This window comes from Malaclemys terrapin, chromosome 3, assembly GCF_027887155.1.
Source record: "Malaclemys terrapin pileata isolate rMalTer1 chromosome 3, rMalTer1.hap1, whole genome shotgun sequence".
NCBI classification, from domain to species: domain Eukaryota; kingdom Metazoa; phylum Chordata; order Testudines; family Emydidae; genus Malaclemys; species Malaclemys terrapin.
Window position 1 is genome coordinate 126744403 of NC_071507.1, and position 18250 is coordinate 126762652.

At 41.2% G+C, this 18250-nt stretch overlaps 1 protein-coding gene across 1 annotated transcript in view; it reads right to left on the reverse strand.

Annotated features, from left to right (window-relative positions):
* Window positions 1-18250, reverse strand: part of AFG1L (AFG1 like ATPase) — a 141260-nt gene that overhangs the window by 76992 nt on the left and 46018 nt on the right. The window contains exons 5-6 of the mRNA XM_054024534.1: window positions 11019-11149; window positions 1792-1891 (exon numbers count right to left, since the gene is read on the reverse strand). Coding sequence (XP_053880509.1) covers window positions 1792-1891; window positions 11019-11149 — 231 coding nt within the window. The remainder of the gene's footprint in view (window positions 1-1791; window positions 1892-11018; window positions 11150-18250) is intronic.

Below are 18250 nucleotides of genomic sequence, written 5' to 3' on the forward strand. Positions count from 1 at the left end.
TATCCACAGTTACTTGTTGCCTCTGGCTAGGTGAATTCTCCCTCGGGCTATTGTAGTCCCTTTATGGTCCCTATACACCACGGGAGCAACATACACTATCGGGGCAGGCACCAGAATCTAGCCAATTGTTCACAGACTAATATTTTGAAGTAAACAGGTAGGTCCAAGCCCAAACTCATGATCTACAAGCAGAACTTTGGGGTGTTTGAAGTTAACCTTTTTACAGATCGCTCCCAACCACACTATGCACCCATCCAATTTGCCTTTTTCTCTTTCACTTAGTTGTGTTAATTATATCTTGACTTAATTACAATTGCTCAAAGAAGGATAAAAGTACAATAATAACTGAAGGTTGAAAGACATAACATTTCCTCCTCACTATGACTATTAAAATGGAAGAAAAAAATCTGTATTTTAAAGCTTAAGTGATTCTGTTCTAAACAAAGAAAATCAGTGTAACTTGAAAGCCTTTGGTTCTTGCATGAAACTTCATATAAATAAAAAACAAACAAATATTATACTAATTAATACCATTGCATTAATTGTCTCTTAGAAGTGTTATTTGGCTACCAAAAAATTATAAGATTAATTTATTGAGCCCTCTTTGGCTAAAGCCTTGCATAGTTAAGGGCTCTATGAAATGTTCATATCAAGCCTTCCTTTTATTTATTAAATAGTATTGTGAAGAATTCTTTAAAGAGTTCTCTAAACCAATATATCGCAAGAGTTTGTGTGTGATGTCAAAGCAGTTGGGGACAGAGCCTCTTGGTGGATCGCATCGAGCTAGCACAAGTGTAGCCACGGTAGCAGCACCGGAGGCGTGGCTGAGCCGTATCAAGTATTTACACACCAGTTTCAGGCAGGTTTGTATTTGGCACAGTTCAGCCATGCTTCCACTGCGGATGGCTACCCGTGCTACCGCAGCTTCCTTATTTATACATGTGCTAGCACAATGAGAGCTAATGTGAGTATGTGTTCATAAGAAGGGGAAATCACATAGGGCTTGTCTATACCACTGATTAAGTAGATGTAACTTACGTCACTTACTCAGGGGTGTGGAAAAGTCATCTCTGTGAGCGACATAAGTTACACTGACTTAAAGCAGTGTCTACATCATGTTATGTCAGCAGGAGACGTTCTCCTGTTGACGTAGCTGCAGCGGCACCAATGTAGCACGGTAGTGAAGACAAGCCCGTAGTCTAAGAATGGGGCAGGAAGAAACAGGGAGGAGTGATAGCTCAGTGGTTTGAATGTTAGCCTGCTAAACCCAGGGTTGTGAGTTCAATCCTTGAGGGGGCCACTTAGGGATCTAGGGCAAAATCAGTACTTGGCCCTGCTAGTGAAGGCAGGGGGCTGGACTCTATGACTTTTCAAGGTCCCTTCCAGTTCTAGGAGATAGAATAGAATATCTCCATTCCCTCTCCCTTCTGCTGGCCAAGCTCTGCCTGTGTCCTTGAGCCCACCCAATCCTGAGGCAGTTTATCAGTTTTTCTCTCCACTATAGAGATAGGAAGGGTTAGAAACATCACTAAAGAAGCTGTAGAAGTAGAGAAAAAAATTATTTTGGGAGTGGGGGCGGGGAGAAGAAGAGAGGGTAGGACCCAGGATGGACCCTTATTTCCATACATAAGAGAAAACTAGGAAGGATCTGCATGGCATGGAAAGAATACCACAGATTTTTAAAACTAGAGATTTTATCACCATTAAATTTGAATAAATGTAAAGTGCTTTTATAAGAAATGTGTTCGTTTCACTGTGCTTGTATCATATTGGTAGCATGTTTGTTTTTACCTTCAGGTGGCCTATTAGATGTTGCCACAACGACAACCCCGTTTTGGAACAGATTTTCAAAAAGCTGTTTCAGAATCATGGCATCAGCAATGTCAGTGACCTGTGAAAGACAACACAATTGTTTTTCTTGCTTTCAACTTCTGCCATAATAGATCTGCAAATGGTTTCATAGTCAGAAAAGAAAAAAAAAGGCTTGTTAGTAAAATCCTGGAGAAAGATTCTAATGATTGCTTGTGGGGGAGGGGGAAATAAAGGAGATAATTAATAAGCAGGGAACGCATGGCAATCTTTTAAAACTTGCCTGCTCTTTATTACAGAACCCCATCATTTCTTTACCAATTGCTAAATGATTCCATGTTAACTTCTATTATAAAACTACAGGTGGGAGACACAGAAAACAGACCTACACATTTCAAAGAGGCCTAATTAATTAGAACCAACATGAAAAACAGAAGATAAAGAAGGAAAATACATACCAGCTGTTTTACATTTCTATTACCTTTCTAGTAAAGGTTGGTAGAGGTGACTTTAAATGGTCATGGGACTTCAGAAATAAGGACAAGTAGCCAACTATACATAATCAGCTGCTGTAGAAAATAGAATGATATGACATAGATACTATTGTGTGATTGTTGTACAAAACAATTCAACAGATGGCCCATCACAAAAATAAGCAATTTCATTGTTCTTTTTAAGTGCCTTCTATTACTGTCCATGAATAATCAAAAGGCACTGCAGTCACTTCCAGCATAGTCAGCCTCTTCTAACCTTCAGACAAAACATTCACTTAAAAAACATGAAAAAAATTGGGTGCTACAATTAATACCGAAAAAAATTAACAACAAGCAACAAAGTGAAAATTCTTAGACAAACTATTTTCTAAGGCTAGTTTTAACTAACTTTATGGTATCTAGAAACTGATACTATAGACTTGCAGCATACATAATGTTGCGTCAGAATGGAGAAAAATATCAAACTTTTCTGAACAGAAGAAAAATTAGATATGACAGTATACTATAGGGGTTACAGAATCTCACAGGCTAATAAAAAAAAAATCAATGTACCCAATAACGAAACCATCTTAACTACTGTTATCTATGTTTCCCTCGCACTTTCCCTCCTGTTGTTCATTACATCAACTTTGTCTTAATTTAGGCCCTGATCCCACAAGGGGGTTTCTGCCTATCTGGATTGTAGGTCTGGAGCTGCGGGCTGCAATCCTGCAATAGATAACACGCAGGTGGACTGCTATACCCACATAAAGCCATGCTTTTCACAGGCCAAACAGTCCATCTATGTGTTATCAGTTAAAGGATTGGAGCCTTAGACCTAGGGTATGTCTACACTTAAATGCTCCTGTTGGCACAAGTAATCCACCTTCCTGAGAGGCGGCAGCCAGAGACATGTCTTCACGTAAAATGCAGAGCTGTACCGCTACAGCGGTACTGGTGTAGCACTTCAGTGAAGACGCTACCTACATTGACAGGAGGGTTTCCCCTGTTGGCATAGGTAATCCACCTCCCTGAGAGGCGGTAGCTAGGTCGACAGGAGAATTCTACCATTGACCTAGTGCTCTCTATACCAGGGCTTAGGTCAGTATAGCCACATCTCTCAGAGGTGTTGATTTTTAAATTCCTACTGCAGACCAGGCCTTAGTGTACATTAGAAAATGTTTGCCAGTATAGCCTCCTAGTGTAGATGTACCTTATACTGGCAAGAGTGCTTTTGCTGATATAGCTCATGCCGTTCCCCAAACAAAAGCACTTCTTTGCCAATATAACTGTGCCTACAATAGGGTTTTTGTTGATATAAAACAGCATACAAAAAAAAAATCCACCCTTAACCAACATTACTATACTGGCAAAAGTTTTATGTGTATATCTGGCCTTAAACTTTTGGGGGGTTGTGGGTTAAGTAGTTGAAGCCACTGCAGCCTCCACTTAATCCACCAATTTGTGGTGAACCAAGGCAAAAAGGGGGAAAGGAGGAAAGAGTCAGCCTTTGTCTACACTAGCACTTTTGTCAGCAAAACTTTTGTTGGTCAGGGGTGTGAAAAAAACCACACTGCGACCAACAGAAGTTTTACTGACAAAAGTGCCGGCGTGGACTGCGCTATGTCGGTGGGAGATGCTCTCACGCTGACATAGCTACTGCCATTCGTTGGGGGTGATTTAATTATACTGGCAAGAAAGCGCTTTCCCGCCAGGATAGAAGAGCTACACAGAAGACCTTACAGTGGCGCAGCTGCAGCGGTACAGCTGTGCCACTGTAAGGTCCATAGTGTAGATATAGCCTTAGACTCTGCTCCTGACAGCTAGTTTGGAGACACTGGGGGAAAGCTTTAATAGAAGCAGTTTTCTCCTTCCCTGTGATCCATCCTTCCGCAAGAACTAGGTGAATGGTTGTCGGAGGACTAATATTTAGGGTTTTTTTTATTACATTTTCTTTTCTTCCTCAACAATAAGTTCAGTAACACACTCCATGGAGTGCATGTATCATCCAGCAACCCTCTGGTGTGTTCAGGACAGTTATTGTACTTCTATCAAGGTTTGCATGGTTGAGGAACACACAACCTGTTGAGTGTAGCTACTGTAGCTGTAGTCAGCTACTGATGTTTTCCTGAAGGCTCTTCTGAATTATTAAAACTTCAGAAACTTCCAAAGTTGTCTTCAAAACTCAAGACATGTAAAGGAAAGTGGTGCATACATTATTTAATTTGAAAGTTAAGATCACTGTTAAATTTAGTTTCTGCACACTCAAACAGAAGCTTCTTTTCAACTGCTCAAATGCCAGTGTTATTTCTGATAAGAAATCAGAACGTAATTTCAAATCTAAAAAGAATTTGGACATTTTTATTGTGTCAGAAAAAAATCTCAGGAATTGGATTTTTAAAATGGTGATATACATTATTTTACTACAAACTTTGTATTTTTTTTTAACTACACACTTATGTGGCAGAATATACTTTTCCAGGAGCAGAGAACATAATGGAGGATTGAAGAGAATTGTAACATTTATGTACACTCCAGTGCAAATGTTTACAATGAAGTAAAAGAAAGCAATGAATAAAGGCCTGTTACTGAGTTATTATTTGATGTTACAGAATTTTAGTGTTTTTGCCTTACCAGAATAAATTAACTTTTGAAAGCTACATAATTAATAAAGCAAGAGTCATTTTGTGTACTGGGGTGCCAATTTATTTTCTTTTGATCTTGTACAGCTTTGGAAGGGAAAGATAATTTTACAGTGCAAGCAAGCAGAAGACAATAACTGAAGCGTTCTCATAGCTCAGGTTTTTTCTGTACCCAGCATTCATTACAACCAGGAACAAAAGAGAAGGCTACAAATTACCAATAAGGGGAGTCTGCTAATGGAGAGAATGGAGAAATTTCATTAGCATTTAAGAGAAAAGATTTTTATGACCTAGTGCTGCTTTCCATTATGACTCACTTAAGTAAAAAAGAAAAAAAAATCGAATAGTTAATTTACATGTGTAAGTGCTTGAGACTCAGTCATCCACTGATTGGTACTGCTCCATATAATGAATGACAAACATAAGCATGTATTATCAGTAATTAGTATTAGCACAAAAATAAGAGCCTAGTTTTTTATTAGAGGCTTTTAATAGCTTTGCTGGCTTGTAAAAACTGTCTAAACTGTAGTTCTTTTTTAAACCCAAGTGATACTGAATAGTATTTAAATACTATCTCTGTGTGATCATTCTGCTTACCAAAAAGTAGGGATTTTATTTTCATTACCATTGCTACCTACCACAGGTATTACAAAATTAGAAGCCTAATTACTTTTATGTAGAGTTATTTCAGCACTCAACAAAATAAAATAAAATCCAGATTTTATAAACCACCCATTAGGATACTGAAAAGCACCAAAATTGTCATTACAAATGGTATGACTCTCAGGATTTTATATTTAGGGCCATCTATTAAAGGAGTATACTATTTATGTGGATGCAAAAAAGATGGGTCGTTTTATTTATCATACGCACTAATGACAAAAGATTGGGAAGAAAAAATACTATTTATTAATCTGTGCACAAGCAGCTCATATTAAGACTGATCAAGCTTTCAGAAACATCTAGTTCATAAGACATCCTCAGAGGCTTAACATAAGCATTCGTATAGTGGCAGCCATACAGAACTTGTAACATGAAACCTATTACACCTCCATTTTAAGATATCTGAATTCTTTCAGTAAGAACTTTAAGAAATAATAAGTAGAATAAGTCACTAGATTCTGAAATACTTTTCACTTAGTCACTTAGTCAATACGTTATTTTAATTCTGTATTTGTCTGTGGCTGTTCCTCACCCCAACTCCTACAGGCTCTAATATGATTTACTCCAGGGTGACTAAGATGTGACTTCAGCCATGTGTTAAATGGAACTCAGCAACTTCAGCAATACTGTTGTCTTTAACAATTCTGCATTTGGTGGTCTCTGAAAAGTGGGCATCTTCATTGTTTTCTGCTGTCAGTGTCACAGAACCTCGTCTCCTCTATACTACAAAGAACAACATCTTCACCTTTTCTCCTATATGCAAAAGGTATCTAAAGGAAACCTTCAATATTTCAAGTAAATCTCAACAACTTCTCTGGTACTTCTGTCCATTTCCACAATGCATGATCATGGTTTTGCGGTAGGAGTAACGACTTGCTTCCACTGTCATTGTCTGTTCTCAAGTAAAAGGATTTTTCAGCTGTCATTGTGGACAGCAATTTTGTCTGTATGTCACAGTTAATATTTGTTCTGCCTCTTTTGTTTTTCTTCCAGTTGTATTTGTAAATCTAGTGTTTGCTTAAATTTGAGTAAATCAAGTCTTGTGTTAAGACTGCCAATTAGCATCTCTGCTGGGGAAACCAACTAGGGAAATGAAGGATAATGTGGGTCTTTCTTTAAGAGTTTGTTCCTCCCATCTGAACAGCTCTCCCAGACATCCCATCACTTTGTGACTATTTAGGTATTGGCCTTCACAACAACCTCTGGCAAGGAGTTCCAGAGGTTGACAGGGTGTTGCGTGAAAAAATACTTTCTTGTGTTTGTCTTAAACCTGCTACCTATTAATTTCATTTGGTGGCCCCTTGTTCTTGTATTAATCAACTTGAAAAAAAATTCCAGAAGGATCTGAGCCTACCTTTGAAATGTGGAACAAAAACAGAAAACTCTTCAGTACTGGAGTAACCAAGCAGTGGGTACCCATACGGGAAAAGAGTTATTTATATCAACATATCCTATACTGGAATTAGCAAAGAGGTTCCTTTATCGAGTGTTTAAAACGTACATCTCTGGCATATCATGTTTACTCAAAAATGTCACATTGCTTAGTAGTATAAATACAACATGGTGTGTAGTGGATTATGTATCAGTTTCTGCAGAGCTCTGTTTTGCGATACTGTTCATACTCACTGGATGAAGCAAATATAAAATTACCAGCAAACAATTAGGTTAAGAATCAGAAATAGTACTTCATTCAAAGCCAAGAGTTAAAAAACATGGAAGAGGAAAAACATGAGTAAGCTTGGTACAAGTGGTTTCTTTTACAAAAGGAACACAGGGAAAAGCAAGCAAGCATGCAGTACAAAAACTAAAGCAAACTGTGAGGAAGCGTGATGTGGTGGTGTAATCCTTGTGCCTGACAAGGGGTGTAGAAATGCACTTGCAGTGTTTTCTAGGTGGAAGGAGGAGATTGGGAATAATGTATAATGAATAAGACAAATGAACTCTTCTCCCATCTGGCAACATGATTTGCAGCCTCTCTTCTGCCTGTGAAATAACTTTAAAACATAACCAGTCTTTTGCAAGAGAGGAAAAATGGCACATTTTCACTAAACTAAAATGTTACTTGTCTATTACAGAGTGTACTTGTATTTGCACAAGCCGACTAATCAGCCGTCAAGTATTTTTTGACACTTTTGCATCAATGGTGATACACATGCACACCTCTGCCTCTCCCCAAGTCTTTGTATTTACAATACCTACACACATAAAAAGATTGTGACATGAGATATCTTCCTTAAAACTTTACAAAAGCTAGGCCATTCATAGCTAAAGCTGAAACTTTTTCTTGACTTCACCTTGTTGTCCTTAAGTATTGCCCGGGTTGCCATCTCCACTCATAAATGAGCAACCAAAGTTAGAAGCAAAGCAAAATCCCAAACCAAAGGCTGAATATCTCAGGCTTGCAGAAGCTAAAGGATTTTATATGACTGTGTAGGCAACAAAGCCATTATCTGAGAGTCTCCTGAGAAAGTTCGATCAGATTCAGGAAACAGTATTCTACCCAATTTGCCTTATTATTATACTTGCATATTTTTTAAAAAAACACCACCATAACAAACACACAAAGGCCTGCCACCATAACAAACACACAAAGGCCTGTCATAAATTTGCAAAATTGACCACACCACATCTTTAAGTGTGTGTGTATGTGTGTGGGGGGGAGGCTATTGTCCGACTTGCTGGGGAAGAGGAAATAGCTCTTTACGGCCAGGAGGAGGAGCAAAGCTCAAAAGCTGCTGCAAAAGGGGGAGTGGGTCAGTGTGCTGACGCTGACTCATTCCCAGGGACCGGAAGGGCTGGGAAGTTCAAAAGGGGTAAATCTGGCGGGAGAAGACCCTTTTCCCCGGACCAGATGGGGCAGCACCCACCCTGCCTCCCCTTGAGGGGGCAAAATACCAGGTTTGGTCAGGACCAGCTGTGGGCTTCGTGCTAGCTGCTTCTTTCTAGGGGGGCTGGGAAGGAATTTTTCCCTTACCACCAGATTGGAATAGGTGGAGTGGGGGTGTTTTCACCTTCCGCACAGTGGGTTCGGGAAGGGGTTTGTTATCGTGAGTAGGGAAAGAAGTTAGGCTATGATGTCACCACTCATTATGCAAGGATCGGGCAGATGTCCAGTGCAGGGCTCCACAGGGAAGGGATAGAGTGACCAAATAAATAGCTTGGTAAAGGACTTAAAAACAGAGATGACCTGTGCCTGCCCATGGGCAGCAGTGTTACTGAGCATGCTAAGTACAAGCCAAGCAGCAAATCTGGGGGTGCACATGACCTCACATGCTCCCCGATGTCCCCACTGCTTAAAAAGGAGCAGAATGGGGGAGGGGGGCTCCTATGACTGGTACAGCAGGGAGCCAACCCCCTTACTTATAATAGCCCACCTTAACCCTCGTTCAAGGGGGGGATTGTAAGGTCCCAGCAAAGGGTTGGCTGTGGGACCAGGATGGAAAAAGAGAGGGGTTGGTGGAAGCCCCTCGGGTAGATATTGAATAAACATGGAATTACCTGCACTGTACATTTTTATCTGCTGAGTAGTCCCAGATATCTAATAATAAAGTTGCGACCTGATTAACACCATATCAATTGTCTCCTGTTCTTCTTTCAGTATAGTCAGACAACAAGTTTTGACACAAAAGCCAAAACAAAATACAGTAGCCTCAAAGACATATCATAATATCCAGTTATTTGTAAAAATTCAACTACAGTATAAAACTAGCATACTAAGTAATATAATTAAAACAATATTTGACAAAATATCAAACAAAGGATATTCTGTGATACAGAATCCTTTATCACAGTTGTCTACTTACTCATTAATTTGCATAATTCAATAATGTGCATTTCATCCTCAGTCACTAGTACAAAAAACAAGTGCTACTCTAATAAGAGACCAGCACTGGCTTTTACCTATCAAAAGATACGCAAGAAATTTTCTTAAATAGAATTTTCTTTATTATTACAAACATTCCCATGAATGACACTGCACCACAGCAATGTCCTTGTGCATTCTGCAGACATACAGTTTACTAAAGAATTCATTATTGCTGCAGAATTATACTCTAGAACAGAAGATTTATTGTTTTTTTAAATTAACTTTATAGCATTCATGGCTGTAAAAAAGGATTCCAATGTGAACTGAGTATAAACTGATGGAAATAAACAATTGTTCTCAGTATCCACTGAAGGTAGGACAAGAAGCAATGGGATTAATCTGCAGGAAGGGAGATTTAGGTTAGATATTCGGAAACATTTTCTAACTGTAGTTATGCTCTGGAATAGGCTTCCAAAGGGAGGTTGTTGAACCCGCATCACTGGAGGTTTTTTAGAACATGCTGAAGAAACACCTGTCAGGCATGATCTAGGTCTACTTGGTCCTGCATCAGCATGGGGGGTTGGATTTGATAACCTCTTGAGGTCCCTTCCAGCTCTACAGCACTACAACTCTATGATGCAGTGTTGTCTTCTCAGGTCAGCAGACTGCTGAAACAATGACTGAAAGGTGTAAGCTTCTCCATTCACCTCAACAGGATATTAACTTTAAAACTTAACAATGACAATTTAAGTGTCAACATGGATAACTACTTAATTGCTGATCATTTTAGCAGTAATACCCAGGAAACATCTTTATCCCAGTCTGTCTCCTACAACTTCTCAGACGCCAACAAGCCCCAATCATCTCAAGCTACCACAACCTCCAGCTTCCCTGTGGACAATTTCTAGAATGCAGTTGGTGTGTTTTCAATATAAATTTGTAAGGCACAATGAAAATTAAGAATTCAGGGGTAGTACAGAATAAACTGAATTAATCAAGGTAAGTTAAACAAAGAATATTTTATCAATTTATTATTCATTTTCTTATTTAATTCAATAAAAGTTTAAATTTTAAAATTTATCTGACATTGCCACAGATTGATAGTCCAGTGCACAAAGTCTTCAGGACATTGCCACAGAATTTAGGTTTAATTTGATATATTGTTCCCATGTCCTTGATCTCAATGAGTCAAATTATTATTTTGTTATTTCAACTGCAGGAATGCTGTGTGGGAGAGGGGGATACCAAACATGGACCGGTGTACCACTGTGCTAGACACTGTACAATCTCATCATAAAAAGAAAGTCTCTGCCCAAAAGTGCTCATAAGAATCTCATCAAATTCTATTTGTCCTCTACAGTGAGCTTTAATGATGTTGATTAGCGGAGATAACTGAAAGTGACTCAAAGTAGACTGAAGCAGTCAACTTCCACCTCTTTGAAAAGTATTTTCTTCACAGTCTTGGAAACAATTTCTATTTCTGAACTTTTATCTTTTACAGTTCACCATGGGCTAGTAACTTGAATGCTATACTAACAAAAAGGACATTATATTTAAGGTAAAAGATCAAACAATACTTTAAATGTTTTATTGAAGGCAGGAAACTCTCTCTAATTAATTACTTACCTGAAATTCATCAAAACACAAGAGACAGGCCCCTTCACTTATTTCCTCGGCTATAGGGGCTATTGGATCATATGACTTGGCCATTAGTCCTGGCTTCCTTTTAGGCAAGCTCAGTTTAAGACGATGTATTCCTGAAGTGAATAAAATAGAAAAATAAACAGTGGAAGTGCTGCATTTAACTCTGTGGAACATATAAAGCAATAATACACACATATGTAGTTTAGATACAGAAATACAAAAACCACATGCATTATGATTTAAAAAGGCATGCTGGGTAATTTTTCAACCTTTTAAAGCAAATTGCTAAAGCCTCACAGATTCAGTAACCTGTATTTTCTTGTTCACAAATAAAGTAAAGTATTGCCCTGTAGTCCCCCACGGATGCCTGCTGTTATATACTTTTTTTAAATGGTGTGTTTATCCTATCATTGTTTCAAAAAACTTTGATATTGTAATTGGTACTCTATCATTTTGTCTTGCTTCAAATTTATTACCTTGATTCAGTTGCATTTCTTTGAGATTGTACCTACTCTCTTCTAGTCTATACTCTAATCAGAACCCTTAAAACATTTAGAAGTCAACTGCAAAACACTGCATGTTCCATTTCCCTAAAGTATGTTTACAACCTGTAGTGAAGCTCGGAAACAGTAGGGGAAAAATCAACTCAGAGAAACCAATCCCTGTGGTTTTAAAAAAAGGAAAACTGACTAAGATAGCAACGATTGTACAAAACAAGTATTATAGTAAAAAGGTGTCCTATAAGGTGTTAGAGATTGTGCTCTATGTATGTATTTAAGATAAAGTGAACATTTGGAAAAGAAAGGCCCTGTGATGGGAGGTTAGCTTTATTAAAAGTAGACATAAAGGAACACACAGATAACCAGAGATATTGTCACTCAGGCCCGCCGACGGGGGGGCAAACGGGGCAATTGCTCAGGGGCCCGGGTCCTTTTAAATCATGTGGGCGGGCCACACAGCTCCGAGGCACACATGACTGCTCCGGGCCCCATGCTTTGTGCGATTGGCCAGCGTGTCAGTCCCGGAAGTGACGGGCGGTCCCTGAAGTGACATATTTGTCACTTCTGCCCCGGGCCCCGCCCCCTCCTAGGGACAGCCCTGGGGCCCGGAATTGCTGTCGGTGGGCCTGTTGTCATTGCAGAATGAATTTATTAAATTTCCAGAATATTGATCTCCACTAAGTGCAAAATTGGTCATGTATCACAGAAAGTTATTGCTGTCTTGGAGTAGGTGCAGCATAGGGTCCCAAAGATGGCAGATCTTAATATTTTAGATCTGAAGATGTTAAGTTTTGAGAAACAGTTTAGGGAAATTCTAATTGGAAAAGAGGAGACTAAATAAACATAACTGGGTTAAAAACCGTTACTAACCTTGTGTAATTATTGTTCTTCGAGATGCGTTGCTCATGTCCATTCCATTATAGGTGTGTGTGCTCGCCACATGCACCGGTGCCAGAAGATTTTTCCTTAGTGGTATCTATAGGGGACTGGCTCTGGCGCCCTCTTGAGCAGCACGCGTATGCACCGGTAAAAGGGGCGCTGCTGGCCCTCTCCCTCCCTCAGTTCATTCTTGCCAGAACTCCGACAGAGGGGAAGGAGGGTGGCTCATGGAATGGACATGAGCAACTCATCTTGAAGAACAACAGTTACAAAAGGTTAGTAACCATTTTTTCTTATTCGAGTGCTTGCTCATGTCCGTTCCATTGTAGGTGACTCCCAAGCAATACCTCTGGAGGCAGGCAGGAGTTCATGGATGTGTCAATTACAACACAGCTCTACCAAATCTAGCGTCATCTCTGGCCTGCTGGGTAATGGCATAATGCGTGGTGAACGTGTGTACCGAAGACCACGTCACAGCCCTGCACCAGGGATAGGGACATGCACCAGGAAGGCAGCCAAAGACACCTGAGCCCTAGTAGAGTGAGCCTTCACTTCAGTGGAGGCACAGCCTGCACCAACTCGTAACAAGTGTGGATGCAGTTTGAAATCCTCTGAGAGGACACCGGAAGGCCCTTCATCCTGTCACCAATTGCAGTAAAGAGCTGAGTCGATCTGCAAAAGGGTTTGGTGCACTCCAAGAAAAAAACGAGGGCACGCCTGACATCTAGAGTGTGCGGGCGTCTCTCCTCGTTGGTTGCGTGTGTCTTTGGATAGAACACTGGGAGGAAGATATCCCGGTTGACATGGAAGTGCAACACCATCTTCGGCAGGAAGGCTGGATGGGGCTGCAGCTGACCCTTGTCCTTGTAGAACACCATATACAGGGGCTCCGAAGTGAGAGCTTTAATCTCGGAGACTCTCCTTGCTGAAGTAGTGGCTACAAGGAATGCGACCTTCCACGACAGGTGCAAGAGACAGCAAGAGATAAGGTGGTGTTAGTACCGTTATACAAGGTACTGGTGAGACCTCATCTGGAATACTGTGTGCAGTTCTGGTCTCCCATATTTAAGAAGGGTGAATTCAAACTGGAACAGATATAGAGAAGGGCTACTAGGATGATCCGAGGAATGGAAAACCTGTTTTATGAAAGGAGACTCAAAGCCTTTAGCCTAACCAAAAGAAGGCTGAGGGGAGATATGATTGCTCTCTATAAATATATCAGAGGGATAAATACCAGGGAGGGAGAGGAATTATTTAAGCTCAGTACCAGTGTGGACACAAGAACAAATGGATATAAACTGGCCATCAGGAAGATTAGACTTGAAATTAGATGAAGGTTTCTAACCATCAGAGGAGTGAAGTTCTGGAACAGCCTTCCAAGGGGAGCAGTGGGGGCAAAAGACATATCTGGTTTCAAGACTAAGCTTGGTAAGTTTATGGAGGGGATGGTATGATGGGATAGCCTAATTTTGGCAATTAATTGATCTTTGACTATTAGCGGTAAACATGCCCAATGGCCTGTGATGGGATGTTAGATGGGGTGGGATCTGAGTTACTACAGAGAATTCTTTCCTGGGTATCTGGCTGGTGAGTCTTGCCCACATGCTCAGGGTTTAGCTGATGGCCATATTTGGGGTCAGGAAGGAATTTTCCTGCAGGGCAGATTGGCAGAGGCCCTGGGGGGGTTTTCGCCTTCCTCTGCAGCATGGGGCACGGGTCACTTGCTGGAAGATTCTCTGCACCTTGAAGTCTTTAAACCATGATTTGAGGACTTCAATGGCTCAGACATAGGTTAGGGCAGGGGTCGGCAACCTTTCAGAAGTGGTGTGCCGAGTCTTCATTGATTCACTCTGATTTAAGATTTCACGTGCCAGTAATACATTTTAACGTTTTTAGAAGGTCTCTTTCTATAAGTCTATAATATATAACTAAACTATTGTTGTATGTAAAGTAAATAAGGTTTTTTAAATGTTTAAGAAGCTTCATTTAAAATTAAATTAAAATGCAGAGCCCCCCAAACCAATGGCCAGGACCCAGGCAGTGTGAGTGCCACTGAAAATCAGCTCGCGTGCCGCCTTTGGCACACGTGCCATAGGTTGCCTACCCCTGGGTTAGGGGTTTGTTGCAGGAGTGGGTGGGTGAGATTCTGTGGCCTGCATTGTGCAGAAGGTCAGACTAGATGATCATATTGGTCCCTTCTCACCTTAAAGTCTATGATTCTAAGAGGTTAGAGACTCGAAAGGAGGACGGTTAAGCCTGGAAAGGATTAGATTGAAATCCCATTGGGGAACCAGATCCCATACCGGAGGAAGCAGTCTCTAGAGGCCCTTGAGGAATCTGACCATCATCTTATGTGAGAATACTGAGAATATGTGCAGATGAAAGGCTGATATGGCCGCCAAGTGCATCTTGATGGATGAAACTGCAACTGTAACCTTTTTCGTATTTGTTCCTACTTATATCCATCTCTATTCTTTTACTGTAATCACTCATTTCTAAATAAATATTATTTTGTTTTCAAAGATTTACTGCTTACCTGTCTATTCTTGATCGGAGGGCTGTATCCGTGTCCTTTCAAGGGAAAGCAAGCTAGCTGCAGCTTTCCCTGGCAATTCCTTTAGGGCGGGCTACAACCTTGGTTACCAGTTTAAATAGTTAATAAAAAAAGGTTTTAAATTAAAGGCATCATTTTAGAGCACATCATTGGTTTAATATAATTTAACTCAAATCTTTCATCAACAACGACCAGGCTCCCCCTTGTCTGTTGATGTAGAACACTGAGGCCATGTTGTCTGTCAGTACCTGCACCACTTGACCAGATAGATGGGGAAGGAACACCTTGCACGCCAGGCGAATGGCCCTGCGCTCTCTGATGTTTACGTGAAGTGACAGCTCCTCCCATGACCATAGTCCTTGAGTTTTGAGGGAACTGAGGTACTCTCCCCAGCTGAGGTCGGACGCATCCGACACCAGGCACACTGTGGGCCGTGGAGCCACAAACAGAACCCCTTCCATCGCTGGATTTGGATTGCACCACCATTAGAGGGAGGTGAGTACCTGAGGTGGTGTCATGAGGAGCCTAGCCAAGCAATGTCTGGCTGGGGAATAAACCGACAACAACCACATTTGAAGAGGCCTCAGCTGCAGTCTTGCGTGCCAGACTATGTAGATGCACGCAGCCATGTGCCCTAAGAGTCTGAGACAGACCTGAGATGTGGTGAGCAGGTGTGCAGTGACTTGGGCAATCAGATCTGACATTGCTCTGAACCTGGCTTGTGGTAAGAATGCTCTGGCTTGGGTAGAGTCGAGGACTGCTCCAGTGAACTCTATCCTCTGAACAGGGACCAATGTTGATTTTTGTTCATTTATCAACAGGCCCAGGGCATGACAAGTGGCTCATAGCACTTCGATACTGCGCTGCACCTGCCCTTTGGAGGGGCCCTTAATGAGCCAGTCATCCAGATAGGGATAGATTTGGAACCCCTGACGTCTAAGGTAAGCTGCAACTACCGCCATGCACTTTGTAAACACTCTTGACGCTGTCGTTAGGCTGAACAGGAGCGCTGTGAACTGGTAATGTGTCTGACCGACAACAAATCGTAGAAATCTCTTGTGTCCAGGAAATATTGAGATGCGAAAGAAAGCATCTTTTAGGTTGAGGGTGGTATACCAGTCTCCAGTGAGGGGATAATGGAGGCCAGGGAGACCAGGTCTCGCAAGTCCAGGATGGGGCATAGGCCCCCTGTGGCCTTTGGAATGAGAAAATACCGGGAGTAAAAATCTTTCCCTCTTCATTCTGTGGGAACTTCCTCCAGGCCCCCAGCCGCAGGAGGGCTTGCGCCTCCTGGGCGAGCAATTGCTTGTAAGAAGGGTCCCTAAAGAGGGACAGAGAAGGGAGGGTGGGAAGGGGGGGATAGAACAAAATTGGAGGGTATACCCTGCTGCCACTGTATTGAGTCCGTAGTTATAGCAGTCCAAGCGGTGAGGAAAGGAGAGAGCTCTCCCAGTACTATAAAAAATCCCACCTCCATGAGGGGAATAGCTCCCAGCACTTGTGCACTGACTACAGTGGCACTTTACAGCACTGAACCTTGCAGCGCTCAAGGGGGTGTTTTTTACACCCCTAAATGAAAAAGTTGCAGTGCTGTAAAGTGCCAGTGTAGACAAGCCCTAAGATGTGGATCACTGGGCTTGAAGAGTTGGCAGTTTTTCAAAGGGACACTATTAAGGGCCCAAAAGCAAGCTATTCCGCTGGTTAGGAAAGATAGAAAATGTGGCAAAAGACCACCTTGGCTTAACCACGAGATCTTGCACGATCTAAAAAATAAAAAGGAGTCATATAAAAAATGGAAACTAGGACAGATTACAAAGGATGAATATAGGCAAACAACACAGGAATGCAGGGGCAAGATTAGAAAGGCAAAGGCACAAAATGAGCTCAAACTAGCTATGGGAATAAAAGGAAACAAGAAGACTTTTTATCAATACATTAGAAGCAAAAGGAAGACCAAAGACAGGGTAGGCCCACTGCTTAGTGAAGAGGGAGAAACAGTAACAGGAAACTTGGAAATGGCAGAGATGCTTAATGACTTCTTTGTTTCGGTCTTCACCGAGAACTCTGAAGGAATGCCTAACATAGTGAATACTAATGGGAAGGGGGTAGGTTTAGCGGATAAAATAAAAAAAGAACAAGTTAAAAATCACTTAGAAAAGTTAGATGCCTGCAAGTCACCCGGGCCTGATGAAATGCATCCTAGAATACTCAAGGAGCTAATAGAGGAGGTATCTGAGCCTCTAGCTATTATCTTTGGAAAGTCATGGGAGACGGGAGAGATTCCAGAAGACTGGAAAAGGGCAAATATAGTGCCCATCTATAAAAAGGGAAATAAAAACAACCCAGGAAACTACAGACCAGTTAGTTTAACTTCTGTGCCAGGGAAGATAATGGAGCAAGTAATTAAGGAAATCATCTGCAAACACTTGGAAGGTGGTAAGGTGATAGGGAACAGCCAGCATGGATTTGTAAAGAACAAATCATGTCAAACCAATCTGATAGCTTTCTTTGATAGGATAACGAGCCTTGTGGATAAGGGTAAAGCGGTGGATGTGGTATACCTAGACTTTAGTAAGGCATTTGATACGGTCTCGCATGATATTCTTATCGATAAACTAGGCAAATACAATTTAGATGGGGCTACTATAAGGTGGGTGCATAACTGGCTGGATAACCATACTCAGAGAGTTGTTATTAATGGTTCCCAATCCTGCTGGAAAGGCGTAACGAGTGGGGTACCGCAGGGGTCTGTTTTGGGACTGGCTCTGTTCAATATCTTCATCAACGACATAGATATTGGCATAGAAAGTACGCTTATTAAGTTTGCGGATGATACCAAACTGGGAGGGATTGCAACTACTTTGGAGGACAGGGTCATAATTCAAAATGATCTGGACAAATTGGAGAAATGGTCTGAGTTAAACCGGATGAAGTTTAACAAAGACAAATGCAAAGTGCTCCACTTAGGAAGGAAAAATCAATTTCACACATACAGAATGGGAAAAGACTGTCTAGGAAGGAGTACGGCAGAAAGGGATCTAGGGGTTGTAGTGGACCACAAGCTAAATATGAGTCAACAGTGTGATGCTGTTGCAAAAAAAGCAAACATGATTCTGGGATGTATTAACAGGTGTGTTGCGAGCAAGACATGAGAAGTCATTCTTCCGCTCTACTCTGCGCTGGTTAGGCCTCAGCTGGAGTATTGTGTCCAGTTCTGGGCGCCGCATTTTAAAAAAGATGTGGAGAAATTGGAAAGGGTCCAGAGAAGAGCAACAAGAATG